General features: G+C 45.6%; 1 protein-coding gene across 1 annotated transcript; it reads left to right on the top strand.

The window, feature by feature from the left end:
• Nucleotides 1-45: 45 nt before the first annotated feature.
• LOC119399499 (putative ATP synthase subunit f, mitochondrial) lies at nucleotides 46-20,455 on the top strand. The gene is made up of 4 exons (XM_037666302.2): nucleotides 46-225; nucleotides 2,083-2,181; nucleotides 3,601-3,717; nucleotides 20,330-20,455. Exons 1-4 carry the CDS (start codon nucleotides 147-149, stop codon nucleotides 20,356-20,358), a joined length of 324 nt encoding a protein of 107 aa, XP_037522230.1. The 5' UTR covers nucleotides 46-146; the 3' UTR covers nucleotides 20,359-20,455.
• The last annotated feature ends 5,217 nt before the right edge of the window (nucleotides 20,456-25,672 follow it).

Consider the following 25,672-nt stretch of genomic DNA (forward strand, 5'->3'; position numbering starts at 1 on the left):
GCATATTGCGGACGGCATGTGTTCCCACTTAACCCCATCATCCGGCTTCACAGCTCCACGCGCATCAGAAGTCCAGCAGGTAGTAAAGGTTGTCACGTGACATTGCCGACTGCTTGCCTTTCCGTTCACCTTCATCGAAAGCAGGGATGGCCTTCGGAGACTACCCTCCCGAGTACAATCCTAGGGTCCACGGACCTTACGACCCGTCTCGCTACTATGGAAAACGTGCGTATAACGGCCACTAACAGGCCCAGCATTATTGCAGAATTGTTTCACTCTTAACCGCCCCATGCTGGAGGTTCATACGTGAACGTACTCCTAAGCCTCGTGTTTCTCTTTGGCTCGCCGGTAGACGCGATTTTCGCAACAAAAAGATTAGCTTCGAATGCTCCTTGGCTCTTGTAATGGTTGTTTCTTAACCGTAGCGTAAGCACGGTGGGTTTTCGGCCTTTTATTGCGTTACGTTGCGGCGTAGCGCAGCCTACGAACTCTGCAATGTTTCCGATACCCCAGGCTGCAAGAGCTCATTTCAGAGCTGTTTCATGCTCGCCTTCTCTGTTAAAGATCGGACCAAGCCGTCCAAACACTGAGTCTTCACCGACGGTCGCAGTTCAGTACGCCAGGTTAATCTCCCGCAGTCCGAAAGTGTGTTCTGAAGTTCTGAAACCACTTCTCTGTGCACGAGCCAAGTCGGCTTTCCCACCGACTTGCATTTTCCATGCTGCAACGGGACGCAAATGGCATATCAGAGGGGGAAAAAAAAGAAGCGATCCGTGAAAAGTGTCGCGTACTGACACTCTTTCAAGGTTAGGGTTTTCTACGCCAGCAACACGGGTCAACGCTGTGATAAGTCCTGTTTTTCATGGTAACACCAAGGAGGATTTTTAAAAAATGCTCGAGTCGAAGTGATGCCTCTAAAGTGAAGGCAAGAAATCCACCATCTCACCAGTAGCGAGATAAAACGTTAGCGTGTAAAGAAGAAAAGGCGGTGTTTTGCTCACACGCCCTACCAGGTTTATATGGGTAATATTTTGCGACCGCAATACTTGCATAGTTTTCCACAGCGTTGCCCAACACTCCTCAAAAGTGTTGCGCCTCTTGAGTTGTGTTTTTGTTACAATGATAATCCATCTTACATGCCTCTCCTTGCTTTGAGGCTGTGTGCCCAGTACTTCCAGGTCAGAAATGGCGTACATTCTTGTGACCTTACCTCCTATTCAAGACAGGAAAATGGCTAGCACATAGTTTTCAAGAAATGAAAACTCAAGCGAGCAAGGTGATGTTTATTGTTCTTTGACAAAAAGACGTCTAATGGGGTGGAAAAGTTTTGCAGCGAAAGCTGTTCTGAGATCACAACAGCAGCCGTTTTTGGTGCCGTAGTTGTCCGCCGCGGTACCTGTAACTGCTATTGCGCGAAATAAGAAAAAATATTTAGGATAGAATGGGATTTGAACTTGGGCCCTCTGCGAGGCAGCCCAGTATTCTACCAGAGCTATGCCAGTGCTTGAAACTCCTTTGCAAAAACACCCTGTATAGGCTTCATGTCAGAAAGGAACCACATTAACAGACATGATGTAGCCTGACAGAGGAGTAAAATAACAACCAGACATCACACAACATAAATTCTGTAACCAGGCGTCACACAATGCGAATTACTTAACTAATGGGTCGTTTGAAGCTTCCCAACTCATTATAAAGGGTTCAGCCATAATTCTTCGTCATCAGCCGTCGCATTAACAGAGTGCTCATAATGCCTTACAGACATGTAGCTGGTACCTCGCTTCCCGCAGAATGACGAATAGTGGCGTAGTGGGTGCTTCCTAAGTTCATAAAAATTATGATTTGTGGCGTAGTGGGTACGTTGCTAGTCTGCTTTTATTAGTAGCCCCAAGAGAGTTTATAACGGGCTCTACAAATGCTGTTCTTCCAGCTTTCGCTGTGACTGTGTTGTGCCTTCTGCGCAGGCCTGGCATTTTTTCAGTGTGTACTACAAGTTGTGAAATAGAGCATATGTGTTGTTACTGGAATGTGTTCGTGGCTTGGTAGTGAATGTTTAGTTTCATTTTTTTTACTGTTTTACAGCGGACACTCCCTTCTCTGAGCTGCGTCTCAGCGAGATTCCAGCCTGGCTGGCCAGGCGGAACAAGAACCCGAGGGCCTTTGCTGGGCTCTGCAGTAGAGGTTAGTCATTACGCTGGTTTTGCTCGGGCTTAACTGGAACAGCAGCTGTGTGCTGCTACTTTCCGGGTCCGTTCAATTCACCTGCACCGATCTGGGCCAGTTCACGACGGTGCACGGGGAGTCCAGAAAATGTGCAGCTCGAGTTTAGTGGTGCGTGCAAAGTGCAGGCCTTACTTTTGTTTGCTTAATGTACGCTGACTATGCAACTTCGAGAGGTGGCAAATTGTGTATACGAACAGTTCATGAGGTGCAAACACACTCCACACTGTATATGAACCATAGGCGCGCGTACATTGCCTACGCGTGAACGCTGAATCGTCTCATCTGCCGCTCGTGCGCACATCTGCACCAAGACTGCACCTTCGGCAAAAGAGGTGCAGGAAAATCATGAACCAGTGCTGTACCTCTCCTGCACCTTATGCAAAGAACGGCATGGTTCAGAGAGTGCCATTGCTTAACCGCTGAAACAAACGGCAAGGTGCAGCGCCTCGTGAACTGGTTCAGCTGGTTCAGGTCGCCATCCACTGCTGTGAAGAGCACTGAAGTGCCCCACTCTACAGGGTGACGCCTGGGTTGGCTGATGAGTTTGAGATTGTGTGTCTAGGTGCATGCACAGCCTAGAAGACTTGCAGAATTGATTTTCGTGAGTGGTAACATTGATCAGCGTTTTGTTTAACCTAACACGCACTCGACTTTGGTGCTCACAATCTTGCCGCACCATGATGGCGTGGATTAGTGCGTACGGGCTGATAATGCGTGCCTGATCATTTCGCCGCAAATCGTGCGTGCTTACTCGGTGGTGTTGTCCCCTGTCAGTCAAGGAACCACGGTTAAACTACATGGGTGTTTGGTATCTGTACAGTTACTCTAGCAATTGCACACATTGTGTGGTAATTTTACTGGCTGTTCACATTATCTGTAGTTGGTGGAAGAACAAATATGGTTTGTTCATGTCACATCGCATGGTGAATCACATTATCAGCCCACATGCGTGGTTACCCTTGACCTGCGATGCAGCGAGACTGCACTCTCCGACCACATGCATACTCACCAAAATCTCTCCAAAACAGCTGCTAGATGCAGCTGTTTGTGAAAAACACATTCAATTTATTATTTTGTGCTAGTTTCTGTGTGAAATGAAGGTTACGTCTACCGATTTCGGCACCCAATCTCTCAGTATGGTTGAAAATCTTGGTGGTAAAAATTCTATTTGGTATTCCTTTAAGTACTTCCAATGATGACTTTTCTTTATTGCACCATGAAAATAACTGCATCCCTGAAAATCGATTGCCTGCCTGCTAAAGGAACTAACAAGGAGTGGTTTGGAGGCGGGGTGGTATTCTGTGTGAACTTCCAATGTGACGTCACAAAGTGCGACCGGACGTATCCCAAATGCTTGCTCACCTTCTTTCATTGCAGCGTTCTGGCGCTGGCAGATGAAGTACGTGCAGCCCAAGTACGCAGGCCTGACGCCACTGATCCAGTTTGCTGTGGGCACTTCGCTGATTTTCTACTATCTGAACTACGGCAAGCTCAGTGAGTATGCACACCGCTCTGCCCTGTTTTCGACAGTGGCAGCTGTGAAATGTTTGCGAGGCGATGCGTTCGCAATGTATTGCTGAATTCTTTGTCAGCCTGGGTGCACTGCCCGAAGTGTATTGGTGTGCACTCGGTCACTGATAATTAGTACATGCGTGATTAACTAGACATGCTTACATCAAACAGGCTTTAGTGTCACAACTGCCCCACCACGGTAGTCTAGTGGTTATGGCGCTCGACTGCCAACCCAAAGGTCGTGGGATCGAATCCCGACCGCTGCAGCTGCATTTTTGATGGAGGCGAAAATGTTTGAGGCCTGTGTACTTAGACTTAGGTGCAAGTTAAAGAACCCCAGGCAGTCAAAATTTGCGGAGCCCTCCACTACGGTGTCTCTCATAATCTTATGGTGGATTTGAGACGTTAAACTCCAGATATTATTACTAGTGACACAACTAGTTCAATACATCACATAGTTTCATAAGCAAAAACTGACCTGTAATTCTTCCACATTAATTGCGTAGATAGATGCGTTATCCTCTCTGAAGAAAAAAGAAAAACTAGAAAGAAATTCATTTATTGAAGACAAAACTTAGTTGACACTTTCGTGACCACAGAAAAATCGGTTGTTTTTGGGTAGTCCAGGAAATATTTTTTTTCTTTCCTGCCACAGAAATTGATTTATGCTGAAGTATAGGGTATAAAATGATAGAGGAAGAATTGGTCTTTCTAACAGTAATAACTTTAAACAACATATTTATTTCAAATATTATAAAAAATTATCAAGCAATCAAAAATGCATCAAAAAGAAAAAAAAATCATAAAAGCATCAATGCTACTCTGCACATGGTAAACATTAAAAGAAATCGAAATATACGTTTTGAACGCCAAGCCCTTGTAGAATAATACAGTAGAATCTCGTTACGACGAACTTCGCGGGACCGCCGAATTTAATTTGTTATTCTGAAATACCGTAGTACTGAAAAATGATGTCTGTAATGTAACACAACAGCGAAAATAACGTACCTTTGCAGGAGGTGCATGTGTTGGGGCGTAAACAATGAACGAAAACACTGGGCACCGAGTGGAAACAATTTACTGCTTAAAAAAGTTGGTTATCTTCTCAGGCGAGTAGAAAGCAGGCGCTGGTGCATGTATGCCTCCACGTCCGCAACCTTCCTAAGGATGTCTTCGGGTACATCCTTGCAGCACCCGAGGTACGATCGGGTCTTCTCAAAGAACACCACAACATCCGAGCTGGAAATAGTCTCTTCCGTTGTCCCAGACTCTGCATCTCCCGTGTCATCGTCACTGCTATAGCAATCTTACTCATGCACTTGACTCACGATTTCTTCGGACTTGCCAATAACAAGAGGCTTGAGTTTTTCCGTGCCTGTGGCGTTGCAGCAGAAGAGCACTGACATGCGAAGACGCTATTTTTTTCCACCCTTGCATTTTTCACCTTTAAAGTTCATTGTGTTATCAGGTAACAGCTGATAAAAGCACGGCGTTTCGTCGGCGTTGAAAACGTCGTCTGGACTGAACGACTCGACGATTTCCTGAAAGCGCTCGTTCCGCCTGGCAATCGCACTTTCGGCGTCAGCCGCCTTTTCTTCCCCGCACGCGACTTGCCACATGATGCCATTCCTTTGCCGGAACCGCTAGAGCCATCCGGTACTTGCGTCGAAGTCTGAGTTGCCCAAAGCGACCGCGAACTGTCGCGCCTTTTCTTGAATAATAGGGCCTGACAAGGGCACACCATGTTGTCTGGCATCCTTAAACCATGTGAGGAAGGCGTCGTCGACAGTTTGGTAGTTGCCCAGCCGCAAGCGTTTTCTTGAGGGAGCCAGCTGTGATTCTCTCTGTAATTTCACGATCTTCTCCCGATCCTTCAGTATCGTTGCCACTGTTGACGGCGCGATATCACGCTCCCTGCATATGGCCACTTGCTTTTTTCCAGCATTCAGCTCCATCAGAATGTCCACTTTTTCCTTGAGCGAAAACTGGCGTCGCTTCTTTTTAACGCTGGGGCCAGGAGAACTCAAATGCCAGAAAAGCGACCGCACAACACGATCTCAACTTCGCAGCTCCAAACGACAGCAACTGGAAACGTGGTGAGAACAGCGGCAACAGCGGGACTATGTCTACGACGTTGTTTGATTTGGTATGACCAGTTTGGCCGGTTGGTGACGCTCGCGTTGATGTCGACGCTGATGGGGCTGCACCCATTGAAGCGGGTTTCCCGGCGCATATCTGCTGCAGATGATGATAGGTGTAAGCTTCAGTGATTTCCGTACCGAAACATTCACGGAACTTCGTAATAACGAAGCATCTTGTTGATTACGGAGTTAAATTATGTACGTTAATCTGAAATATTCGGTATTGTTGCGACCGGCCTTTGGAGGCACCAGAGACTCCGGAGGAAGAGGCTGGAGGAAGGCAAACTTAACAGAGGTTTTATTTACATGGGCGAGCAGTTTGTTTCTACGTGACGATTTCGTCCTACAGGACGAGGATTTCGTGTCTACATGACGACGATTGCGCGTCGAGCCCGCGGGGCTCGTTTTATGGGGTCTCTTTCCCCAGATCCCTAGATGGGGGAATTTCTGCAAGTTGGGACGGTCCAATCGCGTCCCACACAACACTAATGAGGGTGCCACCCACACTCGCCCAGGTCAGCATCGTCGACTGGGGTGTGGCCACCGCACTCTGCTGCTGTTGCACCACAGGGTGCAACATGTGGTCCCCGCCATGTGAAGGTCGTAGGGCGATCGGTCCCACGCTCGGACAGCCGGCCGCAACAAAAGGTCTGCAGCTCCGAAGCACCTCGTCGATCAATTAGTGGAGCTGGTTGTCATCCGCGCGGACGCCGCTGTCTCGTCAAGGTAGATTTGGCGACAGGAAACCATTACGGTCGTCTCGCCGTACCCGGATGGGCCGGACTGCACGGCGCCTCACGTCCCATCTCGGGAGGACAATTCACGCGCTTGAACCATTGTCAAGGCAAGCAGCGCTTCGGCGCCCGGTTCGAAGAACAGGGGACACCGCTTCGCTTTCGGCGCAGGGGCCGATCGTAACAGTATCCTGAAATTCGTAGTACTGAAAGTTTTTTACATTGGCAATAATATAGGCATTTTTTCGGGGGTTTCAAAAAAATTTGTTAATCTGAAAATTTTGTCAATCTGATGTTCGTAGTAACGAGGTTTTACTGTAGTGCAAATATAGGCTCTGTAAGTACACAGGTTACTTACATACAAAAATATAAGCACTAGTGCCTATCATGCCACCGCGCGAAGCAGTTTCTCAACGCGGTGAAACAGAGGTTGGCTCACTGTGCGTTTGCTTTTGGAAAATATGCATTCACGCATACTTATTTGTGTGTTTGCATATCTCTCTGACAACTTCTGTGTTTAAAAAGAACACGAAGAAGGCGCGGCACTCTGGAGCGCTAGGTCAAGGTCCACTCCGTGCAGTCTTGCAAAGAGAACTCCGATTTTTCTGCAGCCGGCGCCAAGTGCTCCCGCCTGAACGAAGTTCACACCTTGCAGATAAGAGCTGTGACCTTTAGTACGCACCGGATACGCTTATACGTCAACGTGCGGCAGCGATAAAGCGGCCCGAGGAGAGAGCGAAACTTACCGTCGGGCACCTGCTGATGTTCCGGGGCGATTTGACGCACTATCGTAGTCTGTACTGAAGTCTGGCGAATCAAAGTTGTCTTCCGTGTCTGTGCTGCTACCGTCATCCAGAGATTGGCGCTCAGGTTCATCGGAATTCGTCGAAATTCGCGGTTTTCGTGGAGCACCTGCGAGCGACGTCGATGCCATAACCGAAAGCACGAGCGCTCACGTCCCCGACTGCGAAGGAGTTTTAAAAATCCCCCCGCGGCGGAAAAAAGAAACTGAAAAGCGAAACTTGTAAAATACTGCCTCTTTTACTCTTTAAATTGCATTAGCTGTCATTAGGCATTAGGCACGGTCACGAAAGTGTTAAACTATCTTGAACGGTGTTCTTGATGCACAGTGTTGTGTTCACCTGCTCCAGTCTGTATTTTCTCCAGTGTTGAAACACTACTGCTGTGGAATCCACTGCAGTAGTTGCATGTTAAAGTGTCAGGCAACATTCAAATTCTTAAAGGGGCCCTGCAAACTGTTTGAGCGTGGTTAGAAAACACTGTCGATTGGTAGTCAAGGCTCCTGAGAACATGCGAGCCCAACATATAGAACAGCACATGGCCTGGAATTTAAATTCTCAAAGTCGGCTAGAAATCGCTCACTCTTCTCTCAAATGACCGCGCCATAAACCCAAAGTCCATGGTCATTTAGCCAATTTGAGCATCGTTAGCTGCACAGCTGCAGCAGGATGTTGCGACGTGCCCGCGTGCTCGCTCACGATCACAGTGAAAGTAAGCTGTATGTTCAAAGTAAAGAAAGTGCTGAAGGTCATGACGCACGCTGTTGAACGGGCGTAGTTTCTTGCCCCCTTGTCATCTGTCCTGTGCGTAGCTTTCAGCATGCTCGCTGGTTCGAAAGGAGAGAGAAGGCGCTTAAAGCATGTGACAAATTCCTGTAACTCCGCTCGTACTTGATGGATTCTAAAATATATTGCGGCAATTGATTCATGACGCAATGAACTCCTTTAATAAAGCCATTCGGTGATTACATGGTAATGTGTTGCAGGGCCCCTTTGAATGGACGTTAAAGGCAAACATGAAGTTGACGTGCATTGTTAAAATTCCATAAAAGGGAAACTTAGCAGTGCCGGTTTCTTGCAAAGAAAATGCTTAATTTAAAGGGGTACTGACACGAAATTTCGCGGCCGAGATAGCCTGCTGGATCGATTCCAGTGTATGTGCGCGTACAATCTGCAAAATATCGACAGCGAATAAAGCTTGGAAGGTACTTTATATGAATTTTGAAGTTCGCGAGCGCGATCCAGCATTATAGGCCGCACCTGGTGCATTGACACCCTCGGAGGTGACCCGAGGTGACCCCCCTACTTCCCCTACGTAACCGTTGCAGCCGGTACAAGTTATGATGACGTCATAGCCGCCATTTCTGTTTTGACGCGCTTCCCGACGAATCGCTCCTCGCCAGCGGGTCAAACCTGAAGTGATTCGCCACGTCGAAAATTCCTTCCATTCCCGTCGCAAGAAAATCGTCGCCATCAGACGACAATGAGCCCGACGACGACAGACCGCGCGGAAATGCGTCACTGTTCTGTGTGCTCACCTGACCGAGCGTTTCACTCGCTAGGTGGTGATAGTTGCACCCGGCGGCTTGTCGTTTTTGGAGCTCTGTCAAACCGAAACTGAGGCTGTGTCTGTAATGAGGAGCTTGTAATTAATTATCTGTCACGCGCTGCAGCAAACGATGTGCCGTGTTATGACTAACAGGCCCCCAGCAACACATTGCAGCAAAATAACGCGGGGCGAAAATTTTTGTGTCAGGACTCCTTTAATGAAAAATCGTGTCGAACGATCCGCATGCCTTTAGTGCAATTCATGTTGCCCAGTAACGCGGGAGAACATGTGATTAGTAACGCGGGAGACGAATTACAGCTCATGATTACTGAACTGGATACGGAAAGTAGAAGAGTAGGTCTGAAAATTAATATGCATAAAACTAAAGTAATGTGGAACAACCTTGGCAGAGTACAGCGCTTTGCGATAGGTGGCGAGACACTGGAAGTTGTAAAGGAGTACGTCTACTTAGGACAGGTAGTAACCGCAGAGCCGAACCATGAGAGTGAAATAACTAGAAGAATAAGGATGGGATGGGGTTCATTCGGCAAGCATTATCAAATCATGAATGGTAGTCAACCACTATCTCTCAAGAGGAAGGTATATAACAGCTGCATCTTACCGGTACTTACCTACGGAGCAGAAACCTGGAGACTTACAAAGAGGGTTCAACTTAAATTGAGGACGACGCAACGAGCGATGGAAAGGAAAATGATAGGTGTAACCTTAAGAGACAGGAAGAGAGCAGAGTGGGTCAGGGAACAAACGGGGGTTAAGGACATCATAGTTGAAATCGAGAAGAAGAAATGGATATGGGCCGGGCACGTAGCACGTCGGCAGGGTAACCGGTGGTCATTAAGGGTAACTGACTGGATTCCAAGAGATGGCAAACGCGTGAGGGGAAGACAGAAAATTAGGTGGGTAGATGAGATTAAGAAGTTTGTAGGTATAACGTGGCAGCAGAAAGCACAGGACTGGGTGGATTGGCGGAACATGGGAGAGGCCTTTGCCCTGCAGTGGGTAGACAGGCTGATGATGATGATGTTGCCCAGGTGTGCCGGCTTTGCAAAAACCATGAAATATGCGTACTGCACTTTATGCCTCTGCAAGACATGCTGGCACGTTAGTGGAGACGGCAGCATTCGAGGCAGCTCACATCATTTAATGTTAATCAGTGGTGAATTGCTTGAAAAGGTTTCCTGTGCTATGTCATTACTTAAAAGGGACTCGGAACGGTCCTTTTCTTTGAACCTGAGAATGCACTAAAATTATGAGCCCAGTAAAAATGGAGGAACAAACAGCACATTGTTTACTTTCTGCTAAATACATTTTGACTCGGCTGGAGTTGCTCTGATATTCATACTTGGCCTCTTGCCCTTTTAAGGCTGTTATCTGACAAATGTGCCTGTGAGTAACGAACAGAATTAATTGGCTGTGCTTTTCAGCTTTCCCAGAACCTTATAAATGGTGTGCATGTGTGTGTGAGCGTTTATGCTGGAGTAATTGTTTGTCATTGACTATTGTCTAATTTTTGTGGCTCATTGTCTGTAAAGTCATTGACACATGCAAAAGAGACCCAGCCTTCAAAGCCGCAGGAGCGAGTCTGGTTGCGTTGGTGGTTTTCTTGTGGCTTTCTTGATTTAAAAGAAAGTGGAGAGGGTTTCATCATTCCAGCATTGCCCATAGCCCCGTGCTGTCCTTTGTCTGCTTTATTATTGGACTAGTAGCACGACCATCCTCAGTGCAGCGTGCCCCGTCATTGTGCACCACAGTCCAGGCTTCGTAACTTCTTTTTTTCTTTCTCATAGAGCGAAAAACGTATTCAATGGAAAGCAAGGGGTATATATACGCATTGCAGGAATGGGAAGGTGCTTTCCACTTTTCTTGTGTGCTGTGCCAGCTCAAATGAGGGAGCGCTGCAGCCACAACTGTCACGTTGCAGCTCATGCAGAATGCAAGCAACATCTGGAGCTGCTGGGCCGTGATGCTGTCTGAATAATCGAGCGAGTCTCAATTATTGATGCGTGAATAATCACTTGGTAGCTGTAACAAGCTTTTTATGAAAAATGAACACTATTCCTGCTGGTTTGAAAGAACTAGCGGACATTTCATGCTTCACTGATGTTTTGCTGGCAGCAAGCGATGTCTGCCCGTTTTTGATACACTCAAACCTCATTATAACAGTCACATCTGCCACGAAAATAACTTCTTTATATCCGAAAATTCGTTATAAACGTTTATTTGTAACACTGTAGCTATTATTTATTTTATTTATTTATTTATTTATTTATTTATTTATTTATTTATTTATTTATTTATTTATTTATTTATTGATACTGTCAACCCACAATGGGTCATTACAGGAGTGGAATAAGTAAAAAAAAGAAAAAAAAGGAACATACAAGAGTGCTACTTTCTTTACAAAATAACATGCTCTACAGATGAAACAACATAAATCAATAATATTATACAAGTTTCAAACATGTTCGAACAAGTGAGCTATACTAAAACCGTTGATCCTTGGCTTACATAATGAAAGAGAAGTGTTGCACACAAAGGTACACAATAATTTATGAAGAAGTGCTAGGTTTTAACATATAGAATGTTGCATTTCGTGCAAGGAATTGAAAAATAAGCAGGCTTACAGGTGAAACACTTCTGAGAACAAATAACTCTTGATCCATGCGGTCACTGCATCAAAACTAAGGAGAAAATATAGGCTTAACTTCTTCCATAAATTCACCTAAGGACGATATTTGCACTGCAGTATCGGGGAGTCTGTTCCATTCATCAATGGCCCTAGGGAAAAAACTAAATTTAAAACAATCGATAAAGACAGAAGGTGGAGGAATGTACATACCGTGTCCGTGCCTTAAATAAGTGTTTGTTTGGATGTTAAAGTAATCAGCTTTGTTTATGGAAATGAGATTATGAATAATAAGGAAGAGAAACTTTAGTCTTTCAAGTGAAGTCCTGGATTCTAATGAGGGTAGATTGGCAACTTTGTTAAGTTCTGAAGGGGGAGTCATGCCGCCGATACTTGTTATAAAAAAACCTTAACGCGAGACGTTGAATTTTATCAAGTTTAGATTTATTTGTTACCGTGTATGGGTCCCATATTATTTTTGCGTACTCTAAAATAGGTCTGATTAATGTTTTGTATGCCAGAATTTTTATTTCAGGAGGTGCGCTGTGAATGAGTCTTCTTAAGGGCCATAGTGCATTCCGTGATTTGGTACATACGTCATCAATATGAGTATTCCATCTTAAGTCGGACGTTATGGTGACACCAAGGTATTTATACGCGGACACTCTTGTTAAGACGGTGCTGCCAATGGAATATGTATGAAGCATAGGTTTCTTTTTTCTCGTAACCGACATGACAACAGTTTTTTTTGTGTTTAATACCATTTGCCAAGTGTCGCACCAGGTTTTGATAATTTGCAGGTTTAATTCAAGAAGAGTTTGGTCATGGGGATTTTCTATTTTATTATATAGGACACAATCGTCTGCAAACAACTGTATGGGTACTGTAATAGTAGTGGGCATATCATTAAGGTGGCGGTCCCACTCCGGCGAACCCCCCTCCGCATTTTACGCATTGTTTGCGGATGCACTGTGCTCGCTGCGCTTGACAAATAAATATTAATTGTAATAATTCAGAAAGCTTATGATTTCCGCTTTCTAATGACACCTGGTGTTAATGCCTGTTCGGAAGCGTTACCTAATAGCAATGAAAATAGTGTGAGCAACAAAAGGCATTTTCGTTGTACAAGCCTCCGTTGTACTGCCAGTACGGCGAAACTGTTCAACATAACAAGACCAAATTTACCGTGCCTTTAGAAGAAGTGCTATTTGAGGTTTCTATGAAGAGATATTAGCCATAAAATAATTAGGAATTTATTTACGCTCCAATGAAAATGGGCAAAATATTGAAAGTTTTTGTGAGAATATCTTTTTTACTTTTCAAAGCAGAACGATAATATTTAGTGGCTACGTAGACTACAATACACTTATTTTCCATGCGAAGTTGCTTTGTGTTCTGACAAAAACTTGATGAATTATTATTGTGTCCATGCGGCAGTTTATGGCTGTACTTGGTCACGCATTACCGATGAAGCGACAAAACTATACAAGCTGATACTGTGAACTTCTACATAATGAAGAAGCAAGGCCCTTTCTGTGATTCTATGAAGAGAAAATTCCTTTATCTTTATTAGGGAACCTGCAAGACAGCAGTGAATTTACGTAATTTTCCTGCTGACCAGTCCCGTAGAAACTCGCTTTTTTTTTCTTTTAGACGCTAATTTCCAACGAGTATTGCACATTAGTAGATGCATATTGTGTCTTTTATCTACTCGTGCTCACTAACGTGACCACTCAGTGCTTCAAACAAAATATTTTCAATGAATCATAAGTCTCACAGGCGTTTTTTGGTGGTAGCTCCATCTATGAAATGAAACATCAAGTTGCTTTATGCGAGTTCAAGCGTTCGCCAAAAGTGGCGCAATTAAACATAATAAAACGGGTAGAACAGGCATGAATTATATCTCCAGGCCTCATAGTTTGCTTCACTAGCTAAGTCTAGTCGCCGCGCCTAACAAACGCCAACCGTAAAAGGAGGAGGGCTTAGTGATAAACCCTTTCCACTCACCTCACGTCAGCAGGTGGGGCGGTCTCATCAAGCGGCAAATGGTTTCGGTATGCAGGAAGATTGCGCGTTCGTCACGCGTTCTTAGAACCAGTGTTCCCCGGCACGTCTTTAGTAATGTGCATCTCTTTGTGGTTCAGCTGCTCGTGTTCTGCGCGTTCCTTTGAGTGTTTTCGTGCCTGTGAGGTTCGAAATTGTGAAAGGAAGGACGCTGACATGCCGTGTGAATGATACGTATGTAGCGCCGCTTCAAAGGGGACACGATGGTGAACGTATGAAAGCTTGTCATTGCCGGAATTTTCAAAGTATGCCTGTCGAGCACTGTGCCGACAACTTCCACTGACCAGTAGTGGTAAGTTGTACCCAATCAGGTAATCACATCCTAGTTGCAACGATGCGACAGAAGCGAGACTTTGTTGAAGATGCAGAACGTTCTAGTCAACGTGGCAGAATATTCAATGTACGGGACCCTGGAAAAGTTATATTGTGCTTTGTGAAAAGACGCACTCACTTCGGATAAGGCGATCACTGTCTTTGCCACTAATGAGCGCTACGGTGTCAGGAAACAGTTCGACTGAGGAGGACTACTCTACCTAGTGATAACGCTGTTGCGCACTGCTACTTTGTCGTAAAGCGGCTTGCTGCGTAGCCAGAACTACTACTAATGATCGGATAACAACTAGTTCGTAGCAAAGTACAAGGCGGACAGTGCAATGTCTGGTCAACGAAGAATAACCTGACTTTGACGCACGTGAGAGTGGCCACATGAACAAAACAGTGCCGATACATATGCTACTGACGAACATTTTGTTGAAAAACTTTTGCGGCAACCTAAATGGAAAACTTGTCGATGGTGCCTGTAAGTCAAAATAAAGGAAAACCACAGCTTTCCACAACAAATAAGTGTATTCATGCTTTTATAGAACAAGCATAAATAAAAACTGGATTCTGTAAAAGCCTACATGACCGGTCATGTAAGCCCCCAAGGCGACCCTGTCCAGCTCTGACCCAGTGCAGCAACAAGCCCTGGTCGACCGTCGTGCCCGGGCGGCGGCAAGAGCCAATGGTCTTCCGGACTAGGAGGCCCACCCCCAATAGCGACTTATTTCTACCAATAAATGTTGTATTCTCTCCCAAGGGGGGGGGGGCGCCCAGCCCCCCTCGTGTGCACGCCTACGCTGGCCGATGTACCTATACTCAGTTTCATACAATATATGCAACGCTGTGGAAGCTATACAAGAAGTTCAGTCAGCAGTATGTGTGACTACGCGCGTCTTGCGCCTGGCTTTCATCGTTGTAAACGCTCGTGCGAGACGACCACGAACGCGCCTGCACAGCGTCGCGAAAGGTTACAAATGAGAACAAAGAGACGAAAATAACGGGGTGTCTTGCCCTCCAACGCACAAACCATCTTGGTTTATTTCTGTACCCAAGAGAAAAAAAATCATGCCTCACATGGAAAAATCATTGTCTTCTTCCTCACGCAAACGCATTCATTGTCAGACGTCTCGCTGGCAGAAGCATGTGTTCTAGGAGGTTCTAACTCCGGTAATTAGTGGTAGTCATGTGTTCAACTGATCATCAAGATGTACTTTATTTTGGTAACCGTTTATTGCAGTTTGAGAGGATGAAATTTCGCAGATAACTCTCGAATTATAATTTGCTGAAATCTGTCTGTCCATTTTTTCCTCCTCCAATTGTAATAAGCAAAAGCACGCCCCCCCCCCCCTCACACACACAAAAGACATGCGCTCGCGCGATGCTATAAAAGTCACTGGCACGGTCGCTAAAATGAACCAAAATCAGGGGCGTAGCCAAGGGGGGGGGTGGGGGGGTTCAAACCCCCCCCCCCCCGAAATTTTTCAGTTTTGCTTGCGTATATAGGCACGCACACATACAAACGCACGCACGAACATACATAAAGTATGGTTGAACCCCCCCCGAAAAAAATTTCTGGCTACGCCCCTGACCAAAATGATTGTTTTAGTAGCGGCCGTGCAATTCCACTGAAACGCTGCGAAGCGTTTGATTGATGTTTTGTTCAATACTATTTCACTGAGGCACATTATATTATGTGAGTGAGTGCGTTAGTGAGAGCGTAGCGCGTGCGTGTGGGTGAGAGCGTGTGTGTGTGTGTGTGTGTGTGCGTGTGTGAGTGCACGCTGTTGTACGCACCAGTGTGCGTGTGTGTGCGTGTTTTTTTTCTTTTGTTCTCAAGCGATTGTATTTAGACGCTGCGCTGTCCTTTCTCAAGGGCTGCAATAGGAAGCGAGCGTTTGCCCTTACAAACTGGGGCACTTATCGTCATGTCGTTGAAACGACGCCAACAGTTGGCCCCGATTGTAGGTGAAAGACGCCGTCCGCGTTTGTGCTCCTTGCTTTTTGTCGGCCGATTTCCGTCACCTAGCGCGACATATAACATATAAAACACGCGCGAGGCGACGCTGACCATACTTGCGCGCGCAATTTTCTCGCTTTCTGCAAACGTGGATGAGTGGCGTCGTCTGTTGTCGTTTTTCGAACTATTGGCAAGATGGTGGTAGTGGAACCGCCACCTTAATGAAAATGAAAAAGAGCAGCGGTCCCAATACGCTACCTTGGGGCACTCCAGAAAGTACCGCTGAAGGATCAGAGCGATAGTTTCCAAGCACAACATACTGTTTTCTATTAGAGAGATAGGATGAAAACCACTTAGTTATCAGCGGATTTCTGAAAATTTTGTCAATCTTTAGGAGCAGTTTGGTGTGAGAAACTTTATCAAAAGCTTTGGCGAAGTCAAGGAATATTATGTCTACTTGTTTGCGATCATTCAAGGCACATGCAAGATCATGAGTTAACTCAACCAGCTGAGTTACTGTCGAGTGCTGCTTGCGGAAACCATGTTGACAACGATCTAGAATATTATAATCATCAAGATATACAGATAATTGCTTGGAGACAATGTGTTCAAGCAATTTGGAACATGTACTAATTAGAGAAATAGGTCTATAGTTACCAACGTCCAACATATTTCCACTTTTATGAATTGGCACAATTTTCGCACATTTCCAAGCAGATGGCACGCAGCAAGAAGAAATTGAAGACTGATAGATAACTGTGAGGTATTTAGAGGCCCACTCAGCATATCTATACAAGAACTCATTAGTAAAGTTATCCGGACCAGGACTCCTTTTGCAATCAATGTTCAGCAAGAGATTTAACACCCCCTGTTCGTTAATTTCAATGTCATTCATAGGAGGTTGGTCGAAAACTACGTCAAATTTAGGTGTGGAGCCATCATCTCTTGTAAAAACAGTAGTGAAAAATGTGTTAAGAGACTGAGCTCTATCTAGAGTGTTGTCCGTACCGACAGTTCGAGGGGAGTTGATGTACTTCCAGAATTTACTGGGCGCATTTCTGAGGAAGGATGCCAAGGTAGTGCTGTAAAATTTATTTTTTGATTCTTTGATTAGTTTCTTCAATTCCTGGCTCATATCCTTGATAATACTGTTGGTATATGGGCTACCAGCCTGTGTAGAGACCTGATGTCTACGCTTTAATCTTCTTTTTAAATGTATATCATCTCTGGTTATCCATGGGTTTGTTTTTCTAGTGTTCTTAAGACGATGTGGAACATAGCAATGACAAGACTTTTCTTCATTTACTTCGTTATAACCGATAATTCGTTATATCGAGGTTTTAGTGTATTCCCAGCTCCATGTACAGTATGCATGGTAGCTAGACTGAATGGCCAGCAGTCATGTGTTCATGCTGTCCTTAAAGGGACACTAAAGGCAAATATTAAGTCGACGTTGATTGTTGAAATAGCGGTCCAGAAACTTCGTAGTGCTACTTTTGTGCCAAGGAAGTGCTTATCTTGAAATAAAATCACGTTTTAGCGGTCCGCATCGCGTTAGCGCACTTCAAATCACCCGCCTGAAATCAGTCTTTCACACGTCACTGCTGCCGTGCCCAACGTTGCCCGCCTTTACTGCGCGGCGGCGTGCAATGGTGGTGTGCGCCATTCGTGCATCCGGCAACATCACATGCATGCGGCATTTTGTCGAACTTTCTGTCAGAGCGACTTTCACGAGCCCGCAAAACACACGTTGCAGTACGCGATACCGAAACTACCACTGAGACGCGACCGCGTGAGCGAAGCAGGGCGCCGGGCGAAACGCAGTTCGGCGAAAACGGAACCTTTTACCACGCCCGCCGTTCCCCATGGCAACGCCAAAGAGGTTCTTTTTTCCATGAATCAAACGGAAACGAACACTCTAAGAAAAAAAGGACTAAAAGGGGTAGGGAGGTTAGTCCTTTTGGGGATCAACTGATTTGCCACAACCAATAGTCCTTTTGGGGATGAACTGCAAGGCGATAAACAGTTAGTCTTTGAAGGATTAACTGCAAAGGACTAACGGTTGCTCCTGTAAGGAGTAACAGTTGATTTTCGGAAATGGTCCCTGAAGGAGCAAATGTTACTCCTGTAAGGACTAACAGTTGGTTTTTGGAAATGGTCCCTCAAGGAGCAAATGTTACTCCTTTAAGGAGTATTGGTTGATCCTCAGAAATGATCCTTGGGGGAGCAAATCGTGCTTCGCAATTGTAAAAAATGGTGGCGAAGTTCCTGCGCTCTTAGGAACGGACATTTCACGGAAACATGCCACTTAAATAGTGCTTTAGAAGTGGTACCCAACTTACATGTATTAACTGCTATTAATGCATTCAGTGAGCGCTTGCAAGCAATAATGCTGATCATTCGAATTTATATACTTTGCCGAACTTGAGAGAAATTGTGTATACCGGCTTCAAGACTTGCCCTAGCGAGAATATTTAGTTGCGTGCCCTGATCTTTCAATCCTTTAAAACACTTTGAATCCTATGAACAAGGTAAAAACTTGGCGAGAAGTGGCAAACCACGACACGGGAACACAGGTCACATGAATGACACCAAACACACACACATGCACAGTAATTCAGGTTACCAACGGTTTTGATTTCTTGATTGTGTAAGTTGCAGATAACCTACGGTGTTCTATAAAGTATTCAAGGAAGAAAGAGAAACACGATTCTATTAACATCAATCTTTATTTTTACGAAAACACCAAAAAGGAACGAATGCCATCATTTAGTTGGTGTAGGGCCTGTTCCCGAATTACTAGGGCGAGTCCTGCCTGGAAGAAATACAAAAAAGAAAATTTTGTTACAAAATAAAGTAGCTAGAAGAGAACGACTTAATCACGTAAGCCCCAATAATTGCGCAGTCGCATGCTCAAAAACATGCGACGCACAATGCTTTTTTAGTCTTCATATTATTTATAATACAATGTACCAAGGCAATGAGAATAATAAACTTACCTTCAAAATTAGCAGAGGGACGTTGTTTGCAGAGCAAGTAAATCCAGAAATTGTTGATCACACCTCGATGTGACGGCGTCCATCTCTGAAGCTTTGCAGAAAGGAAGCAGCGATGGAGTCTTGCATGTAAGCTGAGGTGTCCATTTATCCGCAGGAAAGTTACGATGCTGGGTCCAATAAACAGCCGGTACACAGAAACAAACGTGCATGCGCGTCCACAACTGCAGCACATGCAGCGAGGTATGTTCTTCACAGCTGCGTTCATAGTCTGCGTAAATAGCGGCACTCGCTGACCCCGAAACAAGAGCAAGATAGATCACAAGTGACGAACATGACCCGCACTCGACACTCCGGCGAGCGATACTGAAGAAGAAAGAGTGCGGCGCGGAAGGATACCCAACATAAGCGCTGAAACGTCCGTCAGATTTACACGATTGTCACCGCCAGTGAATATTGGGAAGCTTATTGGTGAACTAAGTTTCAAGTCCTCATAATTTATGACACAATATTAACACACTACAAATTAAATTAATCTTTTCTCGCGTTATTTTCTTGATCGCAGCAGTAAGCGGGCCGACGCGCCGATGCCTTCTTGTCATCTGTGCAGTGGACATTTGGAACATGCGTTCGCCGAATTCCTTACCCCTCAGGTCGTCGCCGCCTGCAACCCGCACCGCGACAGAGTAGAAAGGAGGGCTTCGGAACAATAGGGCGCACCTGGCCGAGAGCTAAGCTCATGACCTTTGAAAGAGGCATTCGTGGGTCTACGATCACTGCTTCGCGTTCGTTCGATGCTGAGCCTTGCTGCCAACAAAGACCACAGAAAAAACCTCTTCCCTTCAACCTCTACCCGCGGGAGTAAATGCAACCGTTCGTCCCCCCATTAGTCTTTTCCGAGGTATGTCTAGTCCTCCGAATTTGCACACGACACGCACTTCGCGGCAGTTGGGACTAACGACACGATTTGAGGACTAAAGCTGACTTTACTCCCCCTTCAGCCGGTTTTTTTCTTAGAGTGAACAAACAGCATTTTATTACGTCTCTTGATGCACGGAAGTTTCTTTTTTTATCGCTGCTAGTTTGATTACTAGTGATTAATTGTAGGCACACTCTCATACGTCATCGGGATCATTTTGAAAATTTGCCGCTCGTGGCGCTCATCGTGTGATACATTTAGCTTAATTTCTCGGTAAGTAGGGCACTGCTGTTGATAATATTGCCATTTTAGACGTTGTCATACATTGAGCTTTCACTCTGACATAAATTGTTATTTGCCTTTAGTGTCCCTTTAAGTAACGAGTGTCATGTTGTGTACATGCGATAGAAGACCGCATCACACTGGTAGTTGATTCATTTTGCATATTTTCTTTGTCTTGTTTCAGAGCACGAGCGACGATACAAGTACCACTGAGAAGCGGCAGTTACCTTTTAGGGCAGATCAGCATTGATCTTGCAGGTGTTCAAGGTTCTAGGAAAGTATTGCGAGCCCGAAATAAAGCACTCCAAAAGGAGCATTGCCATCTGTTTACAGTGTCTTTTGTCAGCCACAACAATAACAATGCGACACTAGAAAGACACGCTGTTTTTATGCTGTCGTTCTTATTCTTCGATTTTGGAAACATTGGAAGGTTTCTTTGCTTTTGGCGCGATAATGTTAAGGAGCTTGTGTCACAGAAAATCCGGCGGCGGCAGCGCTGTCCATGAGCAAAAAAACTTGATGGATGCAGATTGTAAAAACATTGCTTGGCAAGATCTTGGTAGACAAGCATTTGACCACAGAGCCACGCCATTGCTTGAAACTGCTTGGGGGAAAATTCCGGAGCCCTTCCCCTATTGGGTAAAGGGGGCAAGCGAAGCTTGGCTTGTGTGTGCCTGACGTGCTAGTGCTTTCTTCGCAGTGCTCCCCTCCCATCTTTTTTCTTGGTGCCGTGAATTGGGCCTTCACGTTCTCAGAAGTGCAACATTTCAGTTGCTGCAGGCAACTATGAAATGGGGCAACGAAATGCCAAGTTGCCTCGCATGGGCCCGTTGTGCCAACTTCTGGCTACGCCAATGCTCTCAGTGGTCAGTGGGACACACACGTCCCACTTTTTTCTCGAAAACCGTTAATAGGGAGCTCAAATTTTGTCCATATTACAAGAAGCCGACAGAAACGACAATGCCGCCCTCAATAGGTGGCGTGCGTTGTTCATAACATTATGCCCCTTAAAGGGTTAATAAGCGCGTTCTCTCGTTGCGACGAGCGCGCTGGAGACTACACAGGGATAGAGTTGCTGTATATGGCCCGAGCCCATGTGCAGAAGCCTCTGCACATAGACTCGGGGGGGGGGGGGTGGCAAGGGGGAAATAAGTTATGTCAGCGCGCGTCATGAGCTTACGCAGAATGAGTGATGAAACGCGATCGCTCCCTCCCGTTATGATTCCTGTGCGCACTAGTATGGCTACTGTGCAATGTCAAGCTATGGAGCGCGGCGCCGGCACGTTGCGGCACCCCGTGGCAAGAAGCGCATCTGAACAACCAAATGGCACTCTTGATTTATGTCGGCTATTGGCCAATAACGTGCTATCTGCTGTTGGATGTCGGAGAGAGAAAATGGCAACTTCGCGCTCCGCTTCTAAACTCTCCCTGTCTCGCAGGACCGCAAGATTTGCCTGAACTGTTCATAGCAGTGTCTGCTTTTCGCAGTATGTGTGTTCTCACTAAGCCAGAGGGGTGAAGAACAAGCAATAAATCACACCAGGCAGGGCACCGTGTGAACTGCGTAAAGTGGTGGTGGTTTAAAGCTGTCCACCCGTGTTACAAAGGAGTCGGCCATAAGAGTTTACTCGACGAAAGATTTCCATGTGTGCCACGCGATGGCTATCATGATCATCATCGGCTGCTCACGTGCGCTTAGCTATGTGCAGCACGTGGTCTCGCGAGTACGCATGACGCTCTCGTGCTTTCGTTCGAGCTACAGTGTTCTAGAAGCATTTCGAGCATTTCGGTGCTCGTGATCCCAAGCTGCCAGCTCTGTCGTTCACGGAGGTGGCGGCTCCAGCCTCTTCAATACGTAAGCCCGTCGGCGTACTTTCTAGCACCTCATGAATTAGACGATTTGCCTGCTTCCTTGCGAACTGGTTCCTTGCCACGCCTGATCCATATTACATATGCGGTATAGTCATAGGCGTGCGCGTACGGTTCTTCATTAGGGGGAGGGCCTACTTTCACCCCCCCCCCCCCACTGCCGTTAGTCGAGTCCGAAAGAAAAGCTCCGCAATGAATGCAAAAATGAAAATAAAGCGAAGTGCCTTAATTATACGCAACTGCCTGTCATTAGTCCCCGGTTTTCCGGGGGCGAAGGTACGTGGGAAGTAAACAGTTCTTGGAATGCAACAAGGGTCCTAGGCCGCCGTTATCGCACAAAAACATGCGTGGCCACCTTGCACATTTTTCCTGCCAGACGCACTTCGCGTCTCTGACCCCGTAGGTTCAGCAAATCATGATGTCCGTCGGTGAGGACTGTTGATTTCGTAGTCTTGTCTCCTGGGGCCGGAGCACCTTCACCGCCGCGGCGTACAATGGCTTTCCTGGCGCACTTATTCGGTGTCCGTTCACACTTTGTGGCATGACGGGTGTAGCAGAGCTGCGCCAGAATGACGTCGCCAGGCCATTGGAATTAACGTGGACGTCATGCTGGCGCAGCTAGCTCTGCTACACCGTGCTGCAAGCCTACGTGCGTTCGATTCCTCGAAAGGGTAAATATTTTCTTTACCCTTTTGAGTCACTACATCAGGGCCGCACAGGTATCGACGACACACATCGTCATTAGATAATCCACACATTGAGTGTTTATGCACGGTAGGCCCAACAATCTTCATGTTTGTATTTCCCGCTTTTTAGTGGACAAGTGGATAAATAAATAAGGCTGTTGCCCTTGGGCGGTAGTTAGCGCCACCTCGCATCAACTAGCGTAACTAGTATTTGGACAACTGGCGTCATCTGCCGATTAAAAACAAAACCACTTCTGTTTGTCTGTTCCGTAGAGTTTCATGTCAGAAACTCTATGGTCTGTTCGCTTGCTTTGTTTCGCTTTGCCGCCTCGCGGGGTCATTTAAAACGCCGCCAGCGTCGGCTGACATCATCGCTGCCATGCCGTGTGCATCGAGCTGCGCGTTTCTACGAATTCCGATGCATCGGCTGCCGAGCTTATGGACGCTGACCTAGAAGATCAACTCCGGCTCTTCAGGTGTCGCAGCGCGGACTGCGAAAGTGCAGCAATATGGTCAGGACAGTCAACAGGTATTCGCCAGAAACTTTTCGTTTCGCGGCTGCCCTACTTTCGGTGCTGCCCTCGATCTCGTATCCGCAGCGCGTCTTACGGGCGGGCACTTGTTTTTTTTTTTTTTCCCCCTCAAAATGATCGGCGGAGTGTTGACCTCAGCATGGCACTCCGTACTTGGGAGTTCGGCGCTTCTGTTTGTTATGACAGGTGTTGTTTTTTTCTTTTTTCTTGTTACGCCGTGGAAACCTTGAAGCGGCTATGGCGTTTCGCTGTAAAGCACTGTTGTTAGGGGTCGAATCCCCGCCACTGTGGCCGCATTACTTTAGACGGGAAATGCAGAAAAAAAAATGTTATACCGCCTAAGAAGTGTTATCAATACGTGGAAAAGTATAAATGTAAACTGCAACTTCAGAAATGTAGCCTCAAGAAACAGTGCATCCTTCAAACAAACAAACAAAAAAAGTTTGTAATATGTCGAGAAGCGTTGTGAAAAGCCAATCATACGGCGTAGCCTGGGGGGACGGGAGAGTTCTCGGGTTCGAATCCCCCCCCCCACCCCCCCCCCGAAAAAAGTTCTTGCTAAAAACCGTGCAAGTTAAAACGTACCTGGCATCCCCAGCATGACAGTGCAAAATTGTTTGGTACAAAAGTGTAGCTAGAAGTTTCGGGGTAGGGGGGTTGAACCCTCCCCTGACTATGTCAATAGTCTGGCAGCAACAGCATACTGATAAAATTTGTGGTCAGAAATTTGTCTTACCAAGTAACTACAGGATACGCAGGCTGTATGCTGCCATTTAGTGGCAGTTGATGAAAGAAGTTATACAATTTCATCAGGGTTTGAAGATACTGATTCACCAGTATATATATACCTCTTATTCTTAAAACAATTCAGCCTAAATACTTCAATTTTATGAAACTGTACTCCGGAACTGAAAGAAAATTGTGGAATATGTCCTTATGACAGTGTTTATTAAATCTGTGCCACTGGAACCTTGGTGAATTAATGGCATCTATTCATTACAGCACCGTTATGGCACCTTTATAAACACCTGTTGCAAAAGTAACAAATGAAACATGAAATGATAGATATTATTCAAAAGAATGGTAAAAAACAACTTCAGTGCATGCCAGGCTTAAATTGGAGCGCATCAGGTATGCATCGAATTGATTACTTTTTCAATGATACAGTACTCTCAAAGTGTTGATTAACAAGTGGATACAAATTCAGAATTTGAAGGCGTAAAATAGGAAGTATGAAAACAAATTTTTGTTACCTTGTGCAGGTAAATGTATATAATTATGGACAGAAATATTTGAGTTGCGTTAACTTGCACAGAATGAGCGTTACATTGAAATCAATAAATACAGAAATGCTGCTCATATTGCGGTGCCCATTTGTGCTTTTAAGTTTGATTCATTAAGTTTTGTAAGTATTATTAATGTATTATTGCAAGTTCTGCAGTTTCACCTCGTACCACTTCTAAGTTTTAGAAAGCATGTGAAGATTAAAATAACTTGTACTACTCTTCATTTGAAACACTAATATGTCCTGCTGTCGCTTGGTCAGAAAAGAAGCACTTTCTGCTTCGCTGACAACCAAATTATAGTCTCATGAAGAAAGCGGATGAGAGCAATGAATGCATAAAAAAGCAACGTAGTTGCAGTCAGTTTTTGTTGAGCTTTGAAATTCTCACAAAGCCAGAGCTTTTCATTCAGAGTCTGTTTTGATGCCTGCCTGCATGGACTTGTCGCTGAATCCGCAAAATATCTTGCTTTCTATGTCATCTTTTATTGCCTAGTTTTTTAATCTAATGTCACGGTACCTTAGTAGTGGCTGAAGTGTAGCAACGCCAAGCGTGAAGCCGCAGGTTCATTCCAGGACATGTTGCGATAATGTTGTCAACACTTGGATACATAGATTTAGGAAATATTAAGTAGCATCTGTCTAGGCTCACGCGTGGTGCCCCATGTATTGAATTCGAACGAAGCCACAAATTTCAATCAACGCTAGCTTCTTGTTTCCTTATACCTCGGGCAAGATTTTCAATGACCCAAAACTAATAGTGAAGAAAATGTTGGCTCGGTGATGATGTTCTGCTGCCAAGCGTGATGTTGAGCTTTCTATATCTAACAGCCCGTGGTGGAATACCTGTGAGCCCTGCCACGGTGGTCTAGTGGTTATGGCGCTCGACTGCAGACACGAAGGTCGCGGGATCGAATCCCGTCCGCGGCGGCTGCATTTTCGATGGAGGCGAGAATGTTTGAGGCCCGTGTACTTAGATTTAGGTGCACGTTAAAGAACCCCAGGTCGAAATTTCCGGAGCCCTCCACTACGGCATCTCTCATAATCATATCCTGGTTTTGGGACGTTGAACCCGAGATATTATTTGGAATACCTGTGAGTTGAATGTGTATGGCGAAACTGTCATCTTCAGCGCTTTGGGCTCACGTTAAGTAACC

The sequence above is a fragment of the Rhipicephalus sanguineus genome, chromosome 7 (assembly GCF_013339695.2).
Source record: "Rhipicephalus sanguineus isolate Rsan-2018 chromosome 7, BIME_Rsan_1.4, whole genome shotgun sequence".
Lineage (NCBI taxonomy): Eukaryota > Metazoa > Arthropoda > Arachnida > Ixodida > Ixodidae > Rhipicephalus > Rhipicephalus sanguineus.